Source organism: Cavia porcellus, unplaced genomic scaffold (assembly GCF_034190915.1).
Source record: "Cavia porcellus strain 051 isolate PalLab524CR breed Dunkin Hartley unplaced genomic scaffold, mCavPor4.1 scaffold_26, whole genome shotgun sequence".
Taxonomy (NCBI): Eukaryota; Metazoa; Chordata; class Mammalia; order Rodentia; family Caviidae; genus Cavia; species Cavia porcellus.
The window spans coordinates 47,400,186-47,420,026 of NW_026947509.1; the positions used below are offsets into that span (position 1 = coordinate 47,400,186).

Here is a 19,841-nt window from a genome sequence, read left to right on the forward strand (position 1 = left end):
GCCTCTTCCACGGTGAGCTCTTCAGGCCAGGTGAAGCGTTGCAGAGGAGCCTGTGTGGCCGTGATAGTACCTGCCTGTCTCAGCCAACCCTAAGCAAGTTAGGAAGCGAATAACACACATCTTGGGCACTTTTCCTCCAGAGGAGACATACAGCCACCGAGACTTTGGAACAGTACACACTGCCACAGAATCGTCATCATAAACTGATTGGTTTAATTTTTAGTAGAACGTTTCCACTCTTTGTGAGTCTTTGATGCATGTGCATAAGATGGGTTAAGTCCTTTTTTTGTCTCTGCTTCCCCCATCTCTTGATCCTCTTTCCATTTGAGAAAGTTCTGTCTCCCTACTTCCTATGACCTATCTTATTTTGCTCTTTATTTGTATTTTAGATTTCTCACAAAAAAGGAAGCGTGCAATATTTAAGTTCGTGTGCCTGATTCACTTTACTTAACATCATGGCCTCACAGTACATCCATTTTCCCACAAATGATTCAAGCTCATCTTTCTTTGTGGCAGAGTATTCCATTGTATGTAAATGTCACATTTTTCTTTATCCATTCACCTGATGATGGCTATTTAGGATGAAAAGATATCATAAGTTAAGGATACTCTATTTATGGAGTCAAAAGAAATTAAAAACATAGATTAGAAATTTTGCTTCTAAATTTCAGAAATAGGAAAAACTGCAATCAGGCAGAAGAAATATAGTAGTATACATAGTCTTCATACAGAGTTGTCCTTACTATGTTTTATTTAAAAGTTTTTGGTTTCCAGTGGTGCCAGAGTTAGTAATACAGTAAAGTATATATATATTTATGCTGTAGTTTGTAGCCCACATATGAAACATTTACCAATGAAGTTAGCTTGTAATACCCTATTACCCAGTATTCATTTGAAAAAAATTTCATGGGGAATTTACTCCCTCCAATTTTCTATTAGATTTAGCATCAATAAATTTAATGCAATCCGTTTAGGTCGTGGGAGAACTGACAATGCTTTTGGAATCTTAAAATACTCTGCTTTGCATCTTACAATGATTACAGTTGTGCTATTTTTCGTAAACTCATGAGAAACTGTATTGTCTTTTCCATTAAGTATTAACACATATCATCCTGCCCAAGGATTATAATATGAGACTTGGTCAGAAACCACAAGGAGATCTGCAGCAAATTACCCTTAAAACAAGTCACTGGAGGATAAAACAGCCTAACGTGCGTGCACCTGTGTGAAGAGTCACGTGTGTAAGGGCTTCTCCCTGCTCCTCACACTCTGCATGTTTTGCATACCACAAAGAACGGGGACGCTAGGACTGAGCTTAGGGTTCTTAGGAAGAAATTGATGGTCTGGTGGGGTGGATTCGAGTTCATCTGTTGAGGCAGAGGACAAAGCTAGAGAAAGGGCTACAATCCTGCACTCAAAACCCCAGCCCATTGGTTTGCAGACGCTTTTCAGAATACTGAGGTCTGAGCGGCTATGGAGGGGTCAGTCCGACTCCATGACCACTCCTGCAAAGTCTTAAAGAACAAAAATAAAACACGTCCTCCGCCAAGAGACTTCTGCCTCCAAACACCCTTTCAGCAGAAGGATGATGTGTCTTCCTCATCTCCTACCTTCCCGTAGTGCTAAGCATAGTTTCAATTTAAGAGCATGCCAGAAGTAAACTTTGTAAAACCATGATTTCTTGTCTTGAATGAGTTCATTTCCACAAAGTTCATTCGTTCTTTCTTTTTTTCTTTCTTTCTTTTGGTTTTTTTGGAGACAGGGTCCCACTATACAGTTCGGGCTGACCTTGAGCTCACTTTGTAATCGAGGCGGTCAGGGGTCCTCCTGCCTCAGCCTCCTGAGTGCTGGGATTACAGGCATGAGCCACCACGCCCAGCTCACAAACTGCTTTCACCTCAAATGCATTTTCCACTCTGAAATTAAATGAATCCTTCTTTCAGTCACTCACTAGGTAGAAAAAACCTTGGGAAGTAAAGAGTTTGTAGGCACAGTCTGTAGCTTCCCTGTTCCTCGTGTGACTCTCTGAGATCAAGCCGAGTCTGACCTGGCTGGGATCTGCCAGTGCTGGCCCCTTTGATTCATGCAAAGTGCCAGGGAACAAACAAACAGAAACCCCAACCATCTGCTCTTTTAGTTTCTTTCTTCATCAGTTGATTACAGGAAAGAATTGCAGAAGAGCCATTAACTTTCCAAATTAAGCAAAGAGTACAGGCAAGGAACTTTTCTCCTCTCCCTATTTTTGTGAGTTTATCTGGGGTATTTGTTTAGCCCAGCGCCTCCAACTACACAGTGCTTTCCTTGTGGACCAGTTTCCAGCAGCAGCAGCAATTAGCATGGGTTTCCATGGCAACCATCCTGTACCCTACTGAGAAAAACCTTTTCTTGACAGGCGCATTCTGTCTTAAATTGTTTTGTTTTCCTTTTTTTTCCCCACAAGTGTACAGTAGGCTATTTGTCATTTCTTTTAACACAGCATCATTATGTCTCTGATTCTTAAAAGCAGAAACATTTACAGGCTTTTATATTTATATGGTTGAATTTACTGGCAAGTATTTTACTTCTGTCTTAAAAACCTGGGGAAAAAATCCACAAAAATATGTTCTCAGGCATATGCCAACCCTCTTAGTCTTTGTGTTTTAATTGGTAAACGTTTTCATGTGCAAGTGATCACAGCTGGTCTGATAAAAATCTAAAGAGTTCCCAGTCAAAAACAGATTTCTTGACCTACCAACAGTGTCACGTATGGCTTGGAAGCAATTTAGGGCTATTGAGAGAGTTTCAACCTCATTGATTTGGTTATTAATCAACCAAGCAAGGTTGATACATTAATGCAACAAAGTAACTAACCTAAAAATAGGTGCTAAAAACAGGACCTCACCCTGTCTTTTAAAATTTGATGATAAATGATGAATATACTGTGTCCCGAAGGGCATCATGTATATCATGAATCAGCTTCATAGCAAAAACCAAAGGGCCTCAATGTTTATAAATGCTGAGTTGGAGAGTAACCAGCTGGGCAATAGTTAATTTATGTGCATTTTATCTTTGTGATTTAAATAATTAATGGAGCAACCTTTGGCATTGTCTGTGTGGCAGAGAGTGGACATTCAAACCAGGAGGTATTGATTGGGAGAAATTATAGAATCATCTCAGTATGTGACAAAGACTTAGGTCTTGCCTAGGTTTTATCAGTCAGCTGCATAATTTCAGTAAGCACTCAGCATGTTATATCATGCAGCACCAAAAGAAGAATAACATTTTTATTCTGGGAATCTGAAGGATAGAGAGACAGTCCCTTAACCAGCATCTGGGGCGTTTTAAGAATTGGAGGCAGAATTTGATCCTAGGTTTTTGGAAACTAGAAATGAGCCGTATGTATTTTTGCTACAATTATGTCAATCAAAATGAGATCTAAAGGGAGCAATAAATTGCTTTTATCCATTATTTTGCCAGTTTTTCTAGTTGAAAATTGTGTGGATTAAGTAATATCAACAAGAAAGAAAAGGGCCTAGTAAGAGCTTATTTAATGTCTTTGTATACAGTGTAATGTTTATTCATCCCTTTAGATGAATGTAAATAGCTTAGCGTGATACATTTTGGGTACTGTTAAGTAGCTTTCATGGGTTGAAAACCTCTCAAATATTTTCTTATATCTATTTACCGACAGTATATGTTTTATTAATAGCAAGAAAAAATGACATTTTCTTTCAGAGTTTATCTACTAAGGATCGAGCTGCTCCAGACCTGTCTTCACCTACTCAGAATAAGCTTTCAAAGCAGATTTCACTTTTTCTTTTTAAATGTCTGTCTATATGGTGATGATGTCAATACCTATTACTCTGCTTCTTGCATTGAATCCTTACTGTTCTTCTATCAGTCTCTAACCAATAGTGTTCTTAGAAGTTATCAGATGGATTTACTTCTATCAGTCTCTAACCAATAGTGTTTTTAGAAGTTATCAGGTGGATTTAATTGAAAGAAGTTACTCTGAATATTTTCTTTCCAAATGACTTATAGGAAGATCTGTTTACCAAGATTAAACCCAAGTCATTCACTTTTTTTAGCTATGACGAGTATTATCATGGTATGAAATACTCTTGTGTTACTTGTAGAAAGTGATTCATTACCATCACAATAGCAATGATAAGGTAATAAGTATAACAAAATAACATCCAAATACTAGTTATAAGGTTTTTACTACAATACAAAAACTATAGGTAGTAATCAAAATTCCTACATTAACAAAAGAGGCAATAAAAATATTACACGCCCTGTTTAAGATCACTTCTAATGTAAACCAAAAGCTGTTCATTTCAAAAATATTTTAGAAGTTCATTGAGGCTTTCAAAATGCCAGATTGGAATAAGCAATGTTATGTTTTTAGCTATGAAATTCAATGTTAATTTTCAATTATTTATAATGAATAATTCCCAAAATTACATATAACATAGAGTCATCCCTAATCATCTCGATAACTAAGTCCTGGTTATCACACAACTTTGTGTGTGGAAGTGAAAATAAAAAAATTAAAATAGAAAAGAGGACAGAAGGCCGATCAAGTATGCAATGAACAATTAAAACATCCTCTAATATCTTATCTCCCAGAGTATTCTTCCTGGTGCTGACTTTCCTGTAGTTGACAGAGTTCTCAGGCCTTCTAGGGACCATCAAGAAGATAGTCCCGAAGTGAGACACGCTGGTAAGAATCTTGAGCAGATGGTACCCCAGAACCTACACAGCCGAGGAAGTGGTATGAAGCCAGAAAAGAGAAAACAAAGACAGTATTTCCTTCTCTCTCTAGCTTTGTTTTGGGAGAAAATACTTCGCTTGGCCATCAGTACAGTCAGATGGTCAAAAAACAACAGCCTCGCTGGCCTGGACACTGTTGCTCCTTCTTCAAAGTAGAAATGGAAAGATAGAAAGTCCAGAAGAACACATGACCAGGGCAAAATTAAAGCACGGCTTGATGAGGAGCTATCTGAAAGTCTTCCTTTTGTTTGAGCTCCTTGCTGTGCCCAGTCCACTGTCCAATCAGTTAACTGAGTCAGTACAGTACTGTAGGGCGCTGAAAGACAAATGCAGTGCTACACTCTTACGAGTTCTGTTGTATGAGTGATGCTTGAGGCGCCATGAGTTTAAGTAAATTTCCTAGATGAAATGCTAGAAAGTAGCAATGGCCGAGTACTTGCTCTGGGTTAAAGTGTACACCCCTTCTTCTAATTCACCCTAAGAAGTCAGTGATCACCTCTGTACATAAAGGTTAGATGGTTGGATGGAGACATGAATGGGTAGATGGCGAAGGAAACATTTACCTGATCTGATCTGCGTAGGAAGAATGAAGATTTTATATTTCGCAAATGTAATTATGGTATTTGTTTTTGTGTCCAGGGCTAGAGATGAGTAAACACTGCCACTGAGCTAGATCCCCAACCTGCATTCTTATTCTTCTAGGTCAGATCCTGTTACCACCTTCGCTTCTCATTGTTTGTTTGGCACGTTCTCCTTTAACCTTCCCTGAATTTGCCCAAATCGTGAATGAATTTCTCATGTCCCAGGAATCAAACTATCAAGATGGGTGATGCGGAGAAGGCTCTTTGTCATTCTCTAAGGAAAATGGTAGCTTTTGCTTAGAGCAGCCTTAAATAGACAGAGCGGTTTAAACCCACAGAGCGTTCATATGCTGTTTCCCTGAATCCACTGTGCAATATTTATTGGAGAATGTAGTATTTCCTATTTGAAAAGATTTAGCAATATCATTCTTCTAAAGGACACAAAATGTTAATGTCACTATGAACTAACCTCACAACCAGCCTGTTAGATTAGTCTTAAAATAATCATTTCTCAAAATCTGCTGAATTCTTTTAAGGAAAAAAATTTACCAAATCTCCCAAGATTGGGTTAAATTACTTTCTGACAATTTTGCTTAAACATGTACAAACATAAAATTAACTTATTTAAAAGTTCTTCTTAAATTATAAACCTAAAATATGTTAGTTTTCTTTTAGACAAAAAATAAAATCAAAATTTCATGCAATTATCCACCTAAAATAAGCAGGATTACTCTGCTGAAGCTAATTTAGTTCTCACAACTTAAATGTGATAACTGGCAGGAACTCTACATTTTGTTTAAATTGGATTTGCCTATACTAATAGATATAAATACAATGTAATTCTTCCTTTCACTTGTCTGTTTTCAAGCTGTTTTTAAAAGTCCATTTATACAGCCTTCCATGGTGCTATTTGGCCTGTACAAATGCGTCTTTTATGTATTTCTTCTTTTATACTATTCCTCAACATTTAAAATACTTCTTGATGATGTCAGAACGAACTAAAGACTGAAATTACAGAGACTGAAATCATGTAACTTTGTTCAGTTATAATGTGTTCATATGAACCAACAGATTCCTGTATTATTTTTACTATCTTCATAGTCTTAAAAAACAAATCTTTGAGTTGTATAAGGTATCTTAATCCCTAAAAAATACTCTTCTGAAATATATCAAGTTCTCAAATGGTAATACAGTAAATGAGTTTGGAGACTTACAGGTAGTAAACATAATAAGTGTGAGTTCTGATGCGTAAATATTGTGAATAAATTTTCAAGTTGACTTTTCTTCCCTTCAAAAGTTGTTAGGCATCTCATCTGAATCAGGCTCCAACATAGTACAGAGCGGTCCTGACAGCGGAACTTAGCACAGTGGTGGAGATGAGCCTTGGGTACAGCCCTGTGTAAGTGCTGCAGGGCGGGTGCAGGAATGACCCCAAGGACGGCGGTTCCTGTGTGTGCCCCAGGGCTCCTGTGCTTGCTCTGCCCCTCACCACTCCCAGCTTCCTGTAAAACACTGGGCTGTGGAAGAAGCCACTTCATTGCATTGAAAATGATTATGTGTAACAATTCTCAAAACTCCAAATCATTCTTTTTGGTAATAGCATTAAGCAATTTAGAAGTCTAAGGGCTGCTTTTAAAAGTTAGTTTTCTGTAGCCACTCAACTCACTGGCTTTTTAGTGCGCACTCACTGTACAGAATGAGTTTCACTTGTGCGCCCTCATGTATGCATAGAACACTTGCATCATGCCCACCACCCCGCTACCCTTTCTTGCCCCTCTTCTCTGTCCTCCTGGTTGCTTGCCTCAGCTCAGAGTCCCCCACTTCTGTAGCCTGTTTTATTGTTTTTTCTGGTACTAAGAATCGAACTCGGGAACTTGTGCTTGCCAGGCAGGCTGTGTGTCACTGAGCTTTGTCCCCGGTTGCGGTGTAGCCTTTTCGATAGTATTCACTCCCTCTGGAAATGTCACCTGAGGAGCCCGTGCTTCCTGGGTCGTTCAGAGGATGCCACCCTGCATGCCGCCCTCGGGACCACCCACAGCCCTTCTCCTCCTCTGCAGTTGCTTCACTGAGTAGCCTACCAGCTCATCTTCCTTGCAGTGCTGTGGTGACTGCTAACGTTATTTACCTGGAATAACTGAAAATATCTCCTCAAATACTAAAATCAAAAGTACCCCCAAAATAGAAACTGTCTTAGAAATAAAATTTCTTCTTCTCCAGTGTAACACAACTTGTCCACAGTTTTCTCATCTGTAAAATGGGAGCAGTAATAGTAAATAATTCATTAAAACGACGAGGACAAGCAACTTAGCAGAGCATTCAAGACACAGTGAGCACTTTCGTACTTTTAAAATATTGCTTCTGCCGTTAATACCTGCTCTGTCTTCACAGTTTGTCCCTAAGACTATGCATGGTCAAGTGTCTAAAAAAAAGTAAGGAGGTTAAACAAAATGGCTAACTTACTCAGTCTGGTAATCTAGCTTTTAAAAGTCGCAAAAATTCTATCCAACTGCATTCCTAGTCCCAAAAGCCTAGCAGGTTCACTGTACTTTCTGTCACCCTGGTTGGTGTGAAAAAGACTCTCCAGAGGCGACAAATCGAAATTAGGTTAAAAAAAAATAGAAATCTGCAAACGTGCTTATGAATATGCAAATTTGGATCATGGGTGTCTAAGCTACTTTTCTCACTGCTAAGGCAAAATATCTAACACCCAAAGTTCAGGGAGGAAAGGTTTATTGTAGCTCACAACTTGCAGAGGTCTCAGTTCCTAGCTGGCAGTCGCTGCTCCAAGGCAGTAGCATGGAGGAGGGGCACAGGGGCATCGCAGGGGAAAATGGTTCATGGCAAAGCAGGGAGGTAGGAGGCAGCAAGTGGCAAGCGGCAGACTCTTGCTGTCACTACACTGTATCCGGGCTGTGCACAGCTCTCACGCCCTTAATCCTAGCATCAGTGCACTGTGAATCCATCCCAACATCACTTCCTTCTTCCCAGCCACATACCCTAGGATCAGCCACCTCCAAAAAGCCCCACCTGTGACCCCAGGAGGCTTCGAAGAGACAAGCCGTAACAATAGGTAATAATAAGATTTCAACAAAGAATTTATTCTAATATCTTGACCTTTCAAAAGCATTTCCAGCCCCACACTAGTTCTTTTAGCAACTCATTGACTGATGATATTAGTGATGAACATTCTGGTTCTTAGTAGAACTACTGTGAGTTTATGCCATAGGACCTTAAAAATCTTTAAAACATCTACTGCCTATAAAAGAAGTATTTATTTAGGAAGAGACCATCTGATATGCCATTGTATTTCCTTGAAATGGCACCATCCCAAGTTTTCATAATCTTATTCACGATCCTTTTAATCACAGATAAAATTTTTGCGGCATCTTCAGGTTTTTAATCATGTTTCTACAAATGAGCACAGTAACTTCCTCGAACGATGCTGTTAGGCCAGTGTAAGCAGACTATAAACATGCTTTCAGTAAATCCAAAACGAATCCTCCCTTTTCTCTTTGAATTAGTTTCGCTAGGCATAAAGAAATTCAATTATTTCCATTTATGTAAATAACTTTGAAAAATAAAATGCCATACACGTTTAGTGCCAATTCTCTCTCTTCTCAGGCATCTTCTTCTGTCTGTCTGTCTGTCTGTCTGTCTGTCTGTCTGTCTGTGTGCCTGTGTGTGTGTGTGTGTGTGTGTGTGTGTGTGCATGTGTGTGTGTGCATTTTAACTACAATTTGAAAAACCGTATTGTACTGTGAGCAGACAGCAGGAGGAAGCTGTGATCCGTCCTGCTGTTTGGCACCCTTTCCTCTTAGCACCTGTTTCCAGTTTCTAACTGCGGTTTCTTCTGTTACTGTTTGTTCCAGAGGAGGTGTCTGCGCGGATAGTTCAAGTAGTCACAGCCGAGGCTGTCGCTGTCCTGAAAGGCGAACAGGAGAAAGAAGCTCAGCACAAAGACCAACCCACAGGGCTGCCTTTAGGTAAATGGCGAAGAGCCTCCGGTCTGGGTGGGTCTGCTGCGCCTTCCTGGGAGGAGACAGCCTAAGACTCGCGCAGTGTCTGTGGTGTGATGCTCCTAGGTGATCTAGCGAGATGCCCCGGGACCTGGTCCTATCCTCCTCCATGGGCTCATCCTGGGATTTTGGTAGTTTTTAGAGCAATAAACTGATATTAGATGTTCCCCCAAGTAACCTATAATTTGTCCCTTTCTAGACCTTTAGGGGCTTGCATGGACACAAACACATAAGGAAAATGTACAGAAATTTCTGGATGGAGATGGTTATTTCCCTTTGTGGGTTTCATTAAGTGATTAACCATACCACAGTCTCGTTTCTGTCTTCTTAAACTGGCTATGCAAAACCTGGGGCCAGAGCTTTGTTAGGATCCTCAGTGACCCTGTCACGCAGGAAGTACTGACCATGTGCCTTCTTTTTCCCTGGGTCACAAGTCAGACGCCCTCCAGGGACAGACCAGGGACACGGTGCCTGCCATGCAGCAAACACTCAGCTAAGGCTTGCTACCCTCCCCGCCATTCATTCATAGATAGAAAAAGAAATAGATTAGCAGACACGTATGTACATACATGAAGACATGTAAGGAAAGACACTCTTAGGTTCAACATATGTATGTACTTCACAGGTGCGTAGACCTGATCTGTAGAAAGGCATGGCTTCTAAGCCTAAAAAAGAGTATATACCCATTTTTCCCTTGTAATCTAATGTGTCCTTAACATCTGATTTTCTTATCAGTACTCCTTCAAGACTACACTAAAATGTAGGGACTAGAAATATTTTGCTCACCCAAAATACCAAATATGCACAGTATCCTCTGAGTACTTTATCAAGGACTGTTTCGCTCTTAAAACAGAGAGGGGAAGTGTATCTCATCTAAAGCATTCCTCTTCAGTCTGTTGCTTACTTCTTTGAAATAAAACTCATTTTTTAAAGTTTTGACATCTTGAAATAAGCTATGTAAAACCCACAGGGTCAGGAAAATTAAAAAGTTATCTATCACCCAAAAATTGTTTCTACTAACATTTATAAAACTGAAATGTGGGTGATCTTTAGGTGAAAAATCGTTCCTTTAGAAATTTCCTGCCCTCCTATCCGGGGTCCTAACAAGAGTCCGTGTCCTGAGGAGACAGTGGTAGCGTTCCCTGTGGATGGTTTACATCTTCTAGAGCTTTCTCTCTGTCCTCCCTCGGGTGCACGGCTCCCACCAGTACCTGGTTTCTGTCTGAAAGTTGCCCCAGGCCATGCAGCTTCATTTTCTGAGAATACCTACAGAAGATGGTTTGGGTGTTAGACTCCGTGAGCAAAATGTAATTTTAAAAAGATCGCGGCTAAAATAACTACCAATGACCAAAGTAACATTTATTTCCAGATAAACCATTTGGACAACAAAACTTTTTAAGTTTTTTTTTTCATTAAGACTAGCCTAATCCAAATTAAATGCCTGCCTGTAAGCGTTTTTAATGTGGTATAGCATGACTAAATCAACTATATTATTAATTGAGCAAGTAGGTGGAAATTAATGAGATGAATGATAGAATTTTAACATCTATTTCATTTTTATGGGAAAGACAATTATTTTTGAAAAGTATGAAATGCTTATCTTTTTAGGTTATTAAATATGTGAACCAGATAATGGGGCTAAACATAGTTAGAGGCAGGTTATCATTGAATCTTTCCCTGAATTTCCTAGAGGGACCGCTTTACAGATGGAAAACTGCTCTGTAGCGCCACTGTTCTGACAGGATTAACCGTGGTTATCTCATTTCTCCATTGCTTGATCCGTAGCAGCTGAAGAGACAGCTAACCTGCCTCCCTCTCCACCCCCCTCGCCAGCCTCAGAACTGACTGTCCCCTTGGAGGAAGGTAAGTCCTGCTGGACCCTGCAGGGTTTGTCTTCTTTAAAAGGGTAAATAATAAACATCGAGCCAAGGGCCACCCACTCCAGTATTGGCCAGACGTCATTCAGCTTTGGAACTGTTTCAGACACTGAAGAAATGATGTTCTTAAGTATCTAATCATTTTATTGCTGTAAAAATCAAAAGAATATGGTAAAGAAAAGTAGGAAAAGCTACTGGATAAAGGAAAGGATAATTTTATCTCTAAATTGCCAGAACAACCATAGAGAAACAGTTTACTTAATATAGTATTTGACAGAGAAGTTACTTATCTTATAGATGACTGAACACAAATAAAAAGTGTCACCCCTGTGATAGCAGGAGTCATATTTATTGACGAAGTCAACACTTGCTTATGGAAACATCAGGAATCGTCCCTGTTTTGCTTACCATTACATCGCCAAGAACCTCCCCAGGGCCAGATCCACAGCAAACTCTCAATAAATATTAATGAATAAATGAAGCAGTTAATGCAGGAATGTGATATTGAGGGCAGTGAACAGAGAGCTGAGAGCAGGGCTCCTTTCCTGCTGAGACCTGTTATTGCCATGAATATATTCATGCCCTTCCTCCATGTGGAATGCTGTGTCAGCTTGGCAGTTCTCACTGATAAAACAGAGGGGTGCTTTTGAAGGATACCCATTCACAAGCTCAGATGAAAAGCACTGAACTAAATTATGTTGAGATAGCAACTGAGCACGGGCTCTCTCCTGACTTTTCTGGGAACTCTGAACGATGCATAAGTGAACAGACCTAAGTCAGAGGAACAGTAGTGGCCTTTTTGTACCGTGCTCTTCCCACACCGAAACCAGAACTTTAAAACTATTTATTCACAGCTTCATTTGCTTTTCATCTTGGCATCACTTTAGAGTTCACTTTATTGCATTAAAAAACTGAATACCTTTTGTCTCAGAAGACTCATCTTTTTATAATTAGCAGTCATGTTCTTTTAAAATATTCCCCACTTTGCTAAAAACAAAAATCTAAATAACTGAACAACATATAATGAAGTCCATTATAATTTATAATTTACACATTTTTACCAAGTTTTGCATTTTTGAAATTGAAACTTTTTTCCTTATTTAACTCCTGAAATAATGTTAAACGAATAAAATTATTCTGAGGAAAAACATTAGGAATGATAGTAAGTGCATAACAGCCACTGACTATTAATCTCTCAGTATGTGCTAAGGGACAAAGCGGGCCTGAACACAGATTTTCTTTTCTTTTTTTTTTTCTTGAGACAAGGTCTCTGTCTGCAGTTCAAGCTGGGCTTGAACTTAGTTTGTAGCCCAGGCTGATCTCAAACTCACAGCAAACCTCCTGCCTCAGCCTCCCGAGTGCTGGGATTACAAGCATGCACCATCACTCCTGGCTCTGAACCTTGATTTTAAGAAGCACATGGTCCAGTGAAGAAGGGAAGTCCAGTAAATAAGCTTTCAAATAACTTCAAATTGAATGAGCCCTAGGAAGGCAAAGATCAAGAAGCCCTAAGACAGAATAGCTTTGATTAGATGGGTGAAGCGAGGAAGAGTTGGCCGAGCACAGATGGAGGAAAGGGGGATTTAGGGAGAGGGGCCAGGAGGTGAAGCTTCTCAGATGAGCAGCAAGGAGGGACATGTGAATGGGTAGTGAGGCAGGGGCTGGCGGACCACAGGAAAGGGAGGTACCAGCGGCCAGCTGGGTCGTGGGCCTGCATTGCAGCCCCAGTGCAGCAGGCATCCCTAAGTGACAGTTGTCCCGCCCCAGGCCACTGACAGCGTATCTGAGCCCCTGCTCAAAGCCATGCAAGCGTCAGGGAATCCTCTTAACCCAGAGAGGGAGCTGACGTCCACACAGCTGGCCTCTTTCCAAAGTATTCCGGAGACCAAGTCACCGGCTCTTACTTCCTAATGGGTGCTCCAACCGAAAAGGAAGGTGAGCCTTGCCATCCATCTGGGAATCCACCCAGCCTGCTTTCAGCAGGGTAACAAGGCTGATATAATGAAAAGATAAATAAAATATGGAATCAGTTTCACACTTTGGTCACTTATGTGTCACTGTAAACTGTTCCTTTACATTTCAGTATTGCTTACCCCAAGTGGTTTCCACATGCTTAGAGAAAGTGCCAACTTAGTTATCACTGAAAGTAATTCAGTTATTTTAGAGGCTTATTTTTTTTAGAAAAGCAATAAACTATATAAAGCCCTGATGATTTACTTTTGAAGGTATAACCATTTTTTGAGTTATGTGATACAAGTATATATTTTATAAAATTTCCCTCATTAAACACCAAGTAACATGCTCGCGCTAAATATGTTAAAGAAATGAGGTCTAGACAAAACATTACCTCTTGTTTATTTTAAATCCCAATTATGTACAGCAAATAATAAGTTTTACTTTCAAGTCTAATTTTGTCAGAAAATAAATTAATGAACAATCACACCTTTGAACTATTCAATCTTTAATCTTACTAGTCTGTCAAGATCCGTTGCAATTTCTTTGAATGTCCTGCTTACAGCAGGTGTGCTAGGAAGGGATGAGGTGAGTTCCTTGGCTTCGTGAGGGGACTGTTTTTTCTTCTTTGACATACCTTTCAAGCAGCTTCTACGGTCTGATCCTTTTGTACAAAAGGAAAAGAGCTCTTGGATTAAATTGAGCATTCAGTGACTTTGGGGATACATTAACTTTTTATTAACTATCAAACATTTTTAAAGCTGTTCTTTCCCAAAGGGAAAGGCCGAAAGCTCCCACAGAATATAACATAGTTTGATCAATTTTTCATGCCTGTATTTTGTAATATGAGCAACTACTTTGAAGACAACAATATGTGAAGTACTAACCACTGTTACTCTCCTGCAGTCTTGCTTTGAAATTTCGTACCATTTTATCTATATTTTTCTTTAAAATGAAAAAGTAAAGTTTAGTTCAAGAAGTTTCAGTGACCAAAAAATTTAACATTCATTACCATAATTTATAAATATTCATTAATTTTAATTAATGTAACAGTGATAATTCCCCGGATATGTGGTTATTTTGGGGAACATGTACAAGGGTGTTTGATGAAAAAAATTAACAACTAACACACTTAGAAAGGAAACCATGGTATAGTTTTCCAACACTAGTTATGATATTTTCCAGTTTACCACCTTTTACTTTCTGACCCAGTTTTAATAACTGCCATTTCAACAGAGCTCTTAGAATTTGAAAGCCTGTGAAAGTACAGTGGGATCACCTGAAAACAGAGGAACTGAAAACAGGAACTCCGCTGCCCTCTGAGTTTGCTCCAGAGTTCTAGAGTGGTGTTCTGTGTCACAGATGTAGCGATAGTAATTGCTACACTAAAGCCAGTTTCCCTCTGTGTCATTCTGGAGCAGCATGGTCAGAACACTCAGACATCCTAAGGCAAAAGCTTGCAGGATGGAAAGGGCTTAGAGATGGAGAAGAGCCACGTGGCAGGGGCCAGCCGCCTTCAGCCATCTGCTGCTGACACAGGAGGTGAAGTCCCAGCAAGCAGAAATCAGGGTCTCTGATCCTTTAGGAAGCATAATCACTCGTAAAGGTGACTACTTCTTTGCACCCTGGGGCTGACCAACTGGATCTTCCTGAAGTAGCAATACTTACTTTAACCCAATATAAATATTCAAATGCTTCTTAAAAAAGAAAAAGTTTGAATAAAGCAAGCTAGAGGATATTTATTCCTCCATTGATCCAGATATGCTTCAGTTTTGAAGATAATTATGCAAAAAGACTTTTGTATAATTGACCTTTTTATATGTAATATTATTAAATGATATTGAATATGTTGTGGCAATAACAGAGGCTCAGAACCATACCTACTTAAAGTAAAAGGCTGAATGCAATCAGTCATTAAGTTAAACAGCAAAACTAATGTTTAAAAATGAATTCAATTTTTCCAACTCTCTTGAGCCCAACTTTGATGTGTCCAATAAAGGGAAAGAGCAGAAGTACTTGAAAAGTGTCTAGGTACACAGAAGGTGCTAACATGTTTGAGTCAAACACTGGGTTTGGAGCTTTCACAAATATCTTCTCATTTAATCTTCCTAGCAATGCACAAAGATAGCTTATACTCATGTCTACTGAGGTGGCTTGTGCCTGGACAAGTGATTTACCCACAATTCCAGTCCAAATCTAAATCCTACAACCCATAATTGTATTACATCCCTGATTCCGCCTCTTGTCAGGTTCCTTACTGTGGGATTATGGGAGTAAATTATCTTCAAATGGGAGTTCCTTATTACAAACTACTCTGAAAATGGCCTTTTTCTAAAACCACCCCCAAAATAAATATTCCAATTATTTTTAATTATTATGCATCCCCCTCTCCTGGGAGTGACCCAGCAGCATCTACCATGTTCTCATTCAAAGCAAATGAGAACCTAATGTCTTCAGTCCTTAGCACTGGAACTAAGCGTATGCTGAGAATTAGCTTCTTCAGCGTAGTTCACTTATCTCTGGAGCTTGTATGGGGGATGGATTTCATTCACAGGTCCTAGACAGAGATTTGGAGTGCAGATAGCAGACAAAACCAGGAAACAACTGGCCTTCGCCAGACACTCCTCCGAAACTAGTCTTGGCTCATGGCCTAGAAAATACAAAACGAAGCTACTTTTCCACTATGGCCTTTAAAATTCTGTTGTTGACTGGTTACAGTGAAAGTCCTCAGAATAGAAAACACTGCCTCTTTTGAGATGTTACAGATCTGAAGCGAAGCTGTGGGCTGCTTTTACGTTTGAGAACTTATAAAAAAGAGCAACAATGACAAGAAAGAGGGAGCCAAAATCTTCGGAAGCTTGAAAACATCTTCTGAGGATGTCCTCCAGCTGACAGCTGTTTTCAGCTCTTTGGTTTTATACTATAGTCTTCTCTACACCCTTCCCCCCAAAAAGCAGAGAGGCAAATACCCCTTTTCCACTTCTTGCATCCCTGTGCAATCTATTGAACATACCCAAATTATTTACAGTAACTTACATAGAGGGGAAGTTGCTAGTCTCAGGGAGCTGTGGTGGAAAGAAGCAGCTGGGATCCATGCCAGCTGAGGGCCATGCTTCAGTCAGTGTTGGAGACCAGATCTGGGCAATTACCTCCTCAGCTGAGAGACTGAGCTGGGTTGAACTAAGAATATCCAACATTATTTTAGGCATCTGCTAGCCCGTGATATAATAAGTACAATGGCTGAGAAAATTCTGAGCATCCATCCCGAAGCAACTTCCGTGGAATAATCAGTAAATAACATGCTTAAAAGATTAAAAGCAATCCATCCACAGAGCATTATTTTTAGTATCCTTATGATTTCAGACTTACTTCCGGTCGTCAGCACTTGGGGCTGAAAGTAATTTCCTGTCCTAAGAAACGCACTGAATTTGCAAACTAATGCTATAATTTTGTCACTTTGATCCCTAGAGAAGTAAAAATTATATCAAGCGCTGTAAAATTTTAAACACATTTCTAGGTTTAGTGATTAGCAAAAAGAGTAAAACGCCCCCATGAACAGTGTCCAAGCCAAATCCTAACCCCCCAATTCTCATTCTCACAGTCCTTCCACCTCATCGAATTCTACCAAGTCTACCTGCTAAACAGACTGGTCTACAATTGTAAGTTTGAGGAATTTTGTTCAGATAAGTCAGACTTCTATGCCAAGACACACAAAAGGACAGAAATGGAAGCAGTTTGAATAAGAAATGTGCAGTAAGATTTCAAACCCAAGGAGCAGACAGGAGTCAGTGGTATAAATAAGACCCCATGCCGATCCCATCAAACCGAGCCAGCTCTGGGAGGGCTAATAGTATCTTCATTGGGCTTTCAGAAGAGAAGCAAATGTAGGAAAACAACTTCGTGACCTTAAAAGCTTCCTCAGATAGTACACTGTACATCTGCAGTGCTGCAGAATCGCACCAGCCTTAGCATCCAATGAAAGAGCTGTGGGGACCATGTTCTGCTTTGTAGGTTTTGTTTAGGACAACTGAGAGTTAACATTACTGGCTAAAGTCACTGACTCAAACTGAATTAACCAGAATGTTATTGGTACATCCTAGATAATTAAAGTTGTGTTTCATACAGGAACTGTTTTTCCTTGCAGTCATAGAGGCATGATATCCTGACAGCTTTTTCCCCCCTCCTTTAACTTACAAATGCATTGGTACAAGAATAAGAAGAGTTGGTCTTCTCAAAAGGACTTCCTGCAGAGAACGCGCTTGTTTTGTAATGCTTCGTTTCTATTACAGTGTTTCCTTGGTCACTCTGCCTCACCTGAGAGGCACGTACAGATCGTTTCTGTTTTGCAGCAAGGGTGTCGATACTTTTGATTGACTTAGATCAATGCAGCTTTTCCTAAAGGACAGCTACTGCAGTGGCTCCCAAAGCATGCGGCATCCCCGTCACCCATCCTCATCTGCTTGGTCGTGCTGACCCGTTCCCTCCATCCTCTCGTGCTGCTGCCACTGTCCTGCGTGTCCTTGTTCCCGCGTCTTGTCTAGTCTCGTCTCGTCCGTCTGATCCGGTGTCTGTCTCGTCCAGTTCACCCTGCAGTTTCTTCCTGTGTGTCTGTTTGTAGATGAAGGGGCTGAGGATCAAGTGGGTCCTCTACACAGGTTCCCCAGCCACGAACCTGTCAGCAGCGGGGAGAGGCGTAGACTCCTAGCCCCCTCCATCTCGGTGTCTGTGCCTGATGATGACCCTTCCCCTTCCGATGAGGAGTACTATGAGCATCCCTTGTTCCGCTCACAATGGACCACCTCTAGTGTGCCCCCCAGTGTCCCAGCGCACAGCGCAGAGGCCCACTTAGGCCAGGAGAAAGGTGAACCAAGCATGGTGCCCTTTTGCTCCTCCTCCCCAGCCTGCAGCTTTGGCTACTTGCATCCATTCAGTGTGCCTTCCTGTGGGGGTGGGGGGCAGGAGACTGTTTTTTCCATATGAATGCGAAGTCCCTATATAGGTTGTATAGATCCAAATGCTTCAAAAATGTTCTAAAAGAAACCTTAAAAGCCAGACATGGCGGCTCACGCCTGTAATCCCAGCACTCAGGAGGCTGAGGCAGGAGAATGATTACAAGTTTGAGACCAGCCTGGGCTACAAAGTGAGCTCAAGGCCAGCCTGAACTGCATAGTGAGACCCTGTCTCCAAAAGGGAGAAAAAGCCTTATTTGAGGGATGTGTGCACTTTTTTTTTTAAATATCATAACTTCTGAAAGGGTTCAGGAGACAGAGAACAAAATGTTTAACTAACAAGACCCATTTCTACTACTGGCAAATGAATCAATAAGGAAGAACTTTTTTTTCAAACCATAAAAGATGACCCTGAAAATTTTTTTCCACCTTGGATCCACAGTATTGCTAAGACTAGCGTTAAGCAGAATGAGCTTTCTTTGTAGTGCTTTGTTAACACCATTATTCTTTAAAAGAGAAAAGATGAAGGGTCTGTTTGGAGCCCAATAGGTGTTATGGCAGGAATTTGTTATCCATTGCATGCAGTTGTCAGCAAAAACTGCAGAGGCTTCCCCAGGTGACTGTCTTGCCTCATGTTAGGAGCTCAGGGCTAAGAGGGGGAAAATGATTTTCAGTCTCATGAATCCAGGAGACCCTAGTACATAACTTGCTGTGGTGAGGGTGAAATTATTGGATGCTGGCTTACATCTTGTCTTCTGCCAACTAGTAATTTTATAACAAAAAAAGGAAAGAAAGCTTAAAATAATATTGCTTACATGAAGACATTATTTTCACATGGTCACAGTAACCTGCTTAGAGAAACCCTTGCAGAAATTTTTCTTATGGGACAAGATTTAAATAAACTCACCTCTGACCAACTACATGACAATAAACTTCCTCAAGAATCATCTTGGAAGCAAACAGTTCTAATGGCTCAGATACCTGATGAAGTAATACAACCTAAACAGTGGAAAGTAAGCTTTCTAACAGTGTGAGCTAAAAAATACATAAGGATTTGTGAATGAGGAATAGGGCAGGCCGGGGAAATAAACATGATCTACGCAAATTGTAAAAATGGAAAGCTAAAAACGTAATGTGGATTCAGAAACAAATTCTTGGATTAAGGTTTATTCAGAAAAGCAACACACTAGGAAAGCATTTATATAAAATTAAACTGTGAGTAAAATCTATACATTATAACATTTCCTCAATAAGAAGTTAGAACTGGAATTTGTTAAATGTCACTTACAGAGTTAAATTGAAAGGCTGTAAATATCTAAGTGCCACATATGAAGACATGGAGTCATTCTCCCTGTCTCCCAGAGGGTCAGTATTTCTTAAAACAGGAAAGTCCTTTTCTTTTCATCTGTAGTCTTTCTCACAGGACCATTTACACAATGTGCAATTATTTCATAGAAATTCCATAACAATTGTCCGTTTGCAGCACTAACAATGTATATATTTCCCTCCTGATTTCTTAAGGGATAAAATTGGTTTTTTTAATTTACACTTGAAGTATAGAGAACAAATGAATACAGTAACTTAGAACCTTCCCAAGTTCATTATTTATGTTTTAAAGGTTTCAAAGGCTGAATTTTCCTTTTATATTTTATGTATGTTTTATATGTAGGGGGATATTTTGGCAATTTGGTCACCACTCAATTATCTTTCCTG

General features: G+C 40.0%; 1 protein-coding gene across 38 annotated transcripts in view; it reads left to right on the top strand.

The window, feature by feature from the left end:
* The window catches only part of Map2 (microtubule associated protein 2), a 269,697-nt gene that overhangs the window by 208,859 nt on the left and 40,997 nt on the right, over positions 1 to 19,841 (top strand). For 29 of the 38 annotated variants that reach the window (XM_063237389.1, XM_063237391.1, XM_063237397.1 and 26 more), the window contains 2 exons: positions 9,203 to 9,316; positions 11,135 to 11,212. In XM_063237389.1, the coding sequence (XP_063093459.1) occupies positions 9,203 to 9,316; positions 11,135 to 11,212 (192 nt within the window). The remainder of the gene's footprint in view (positions 1 to 9,202; positions 9,317 to 11,134; positions 11,213 to 19,841) is intronic. The other 9 variants (XM_063237395.1, XM_063237398.1, XM_063237404.1 and 6 more) reach the window with 1 other exon arrangement.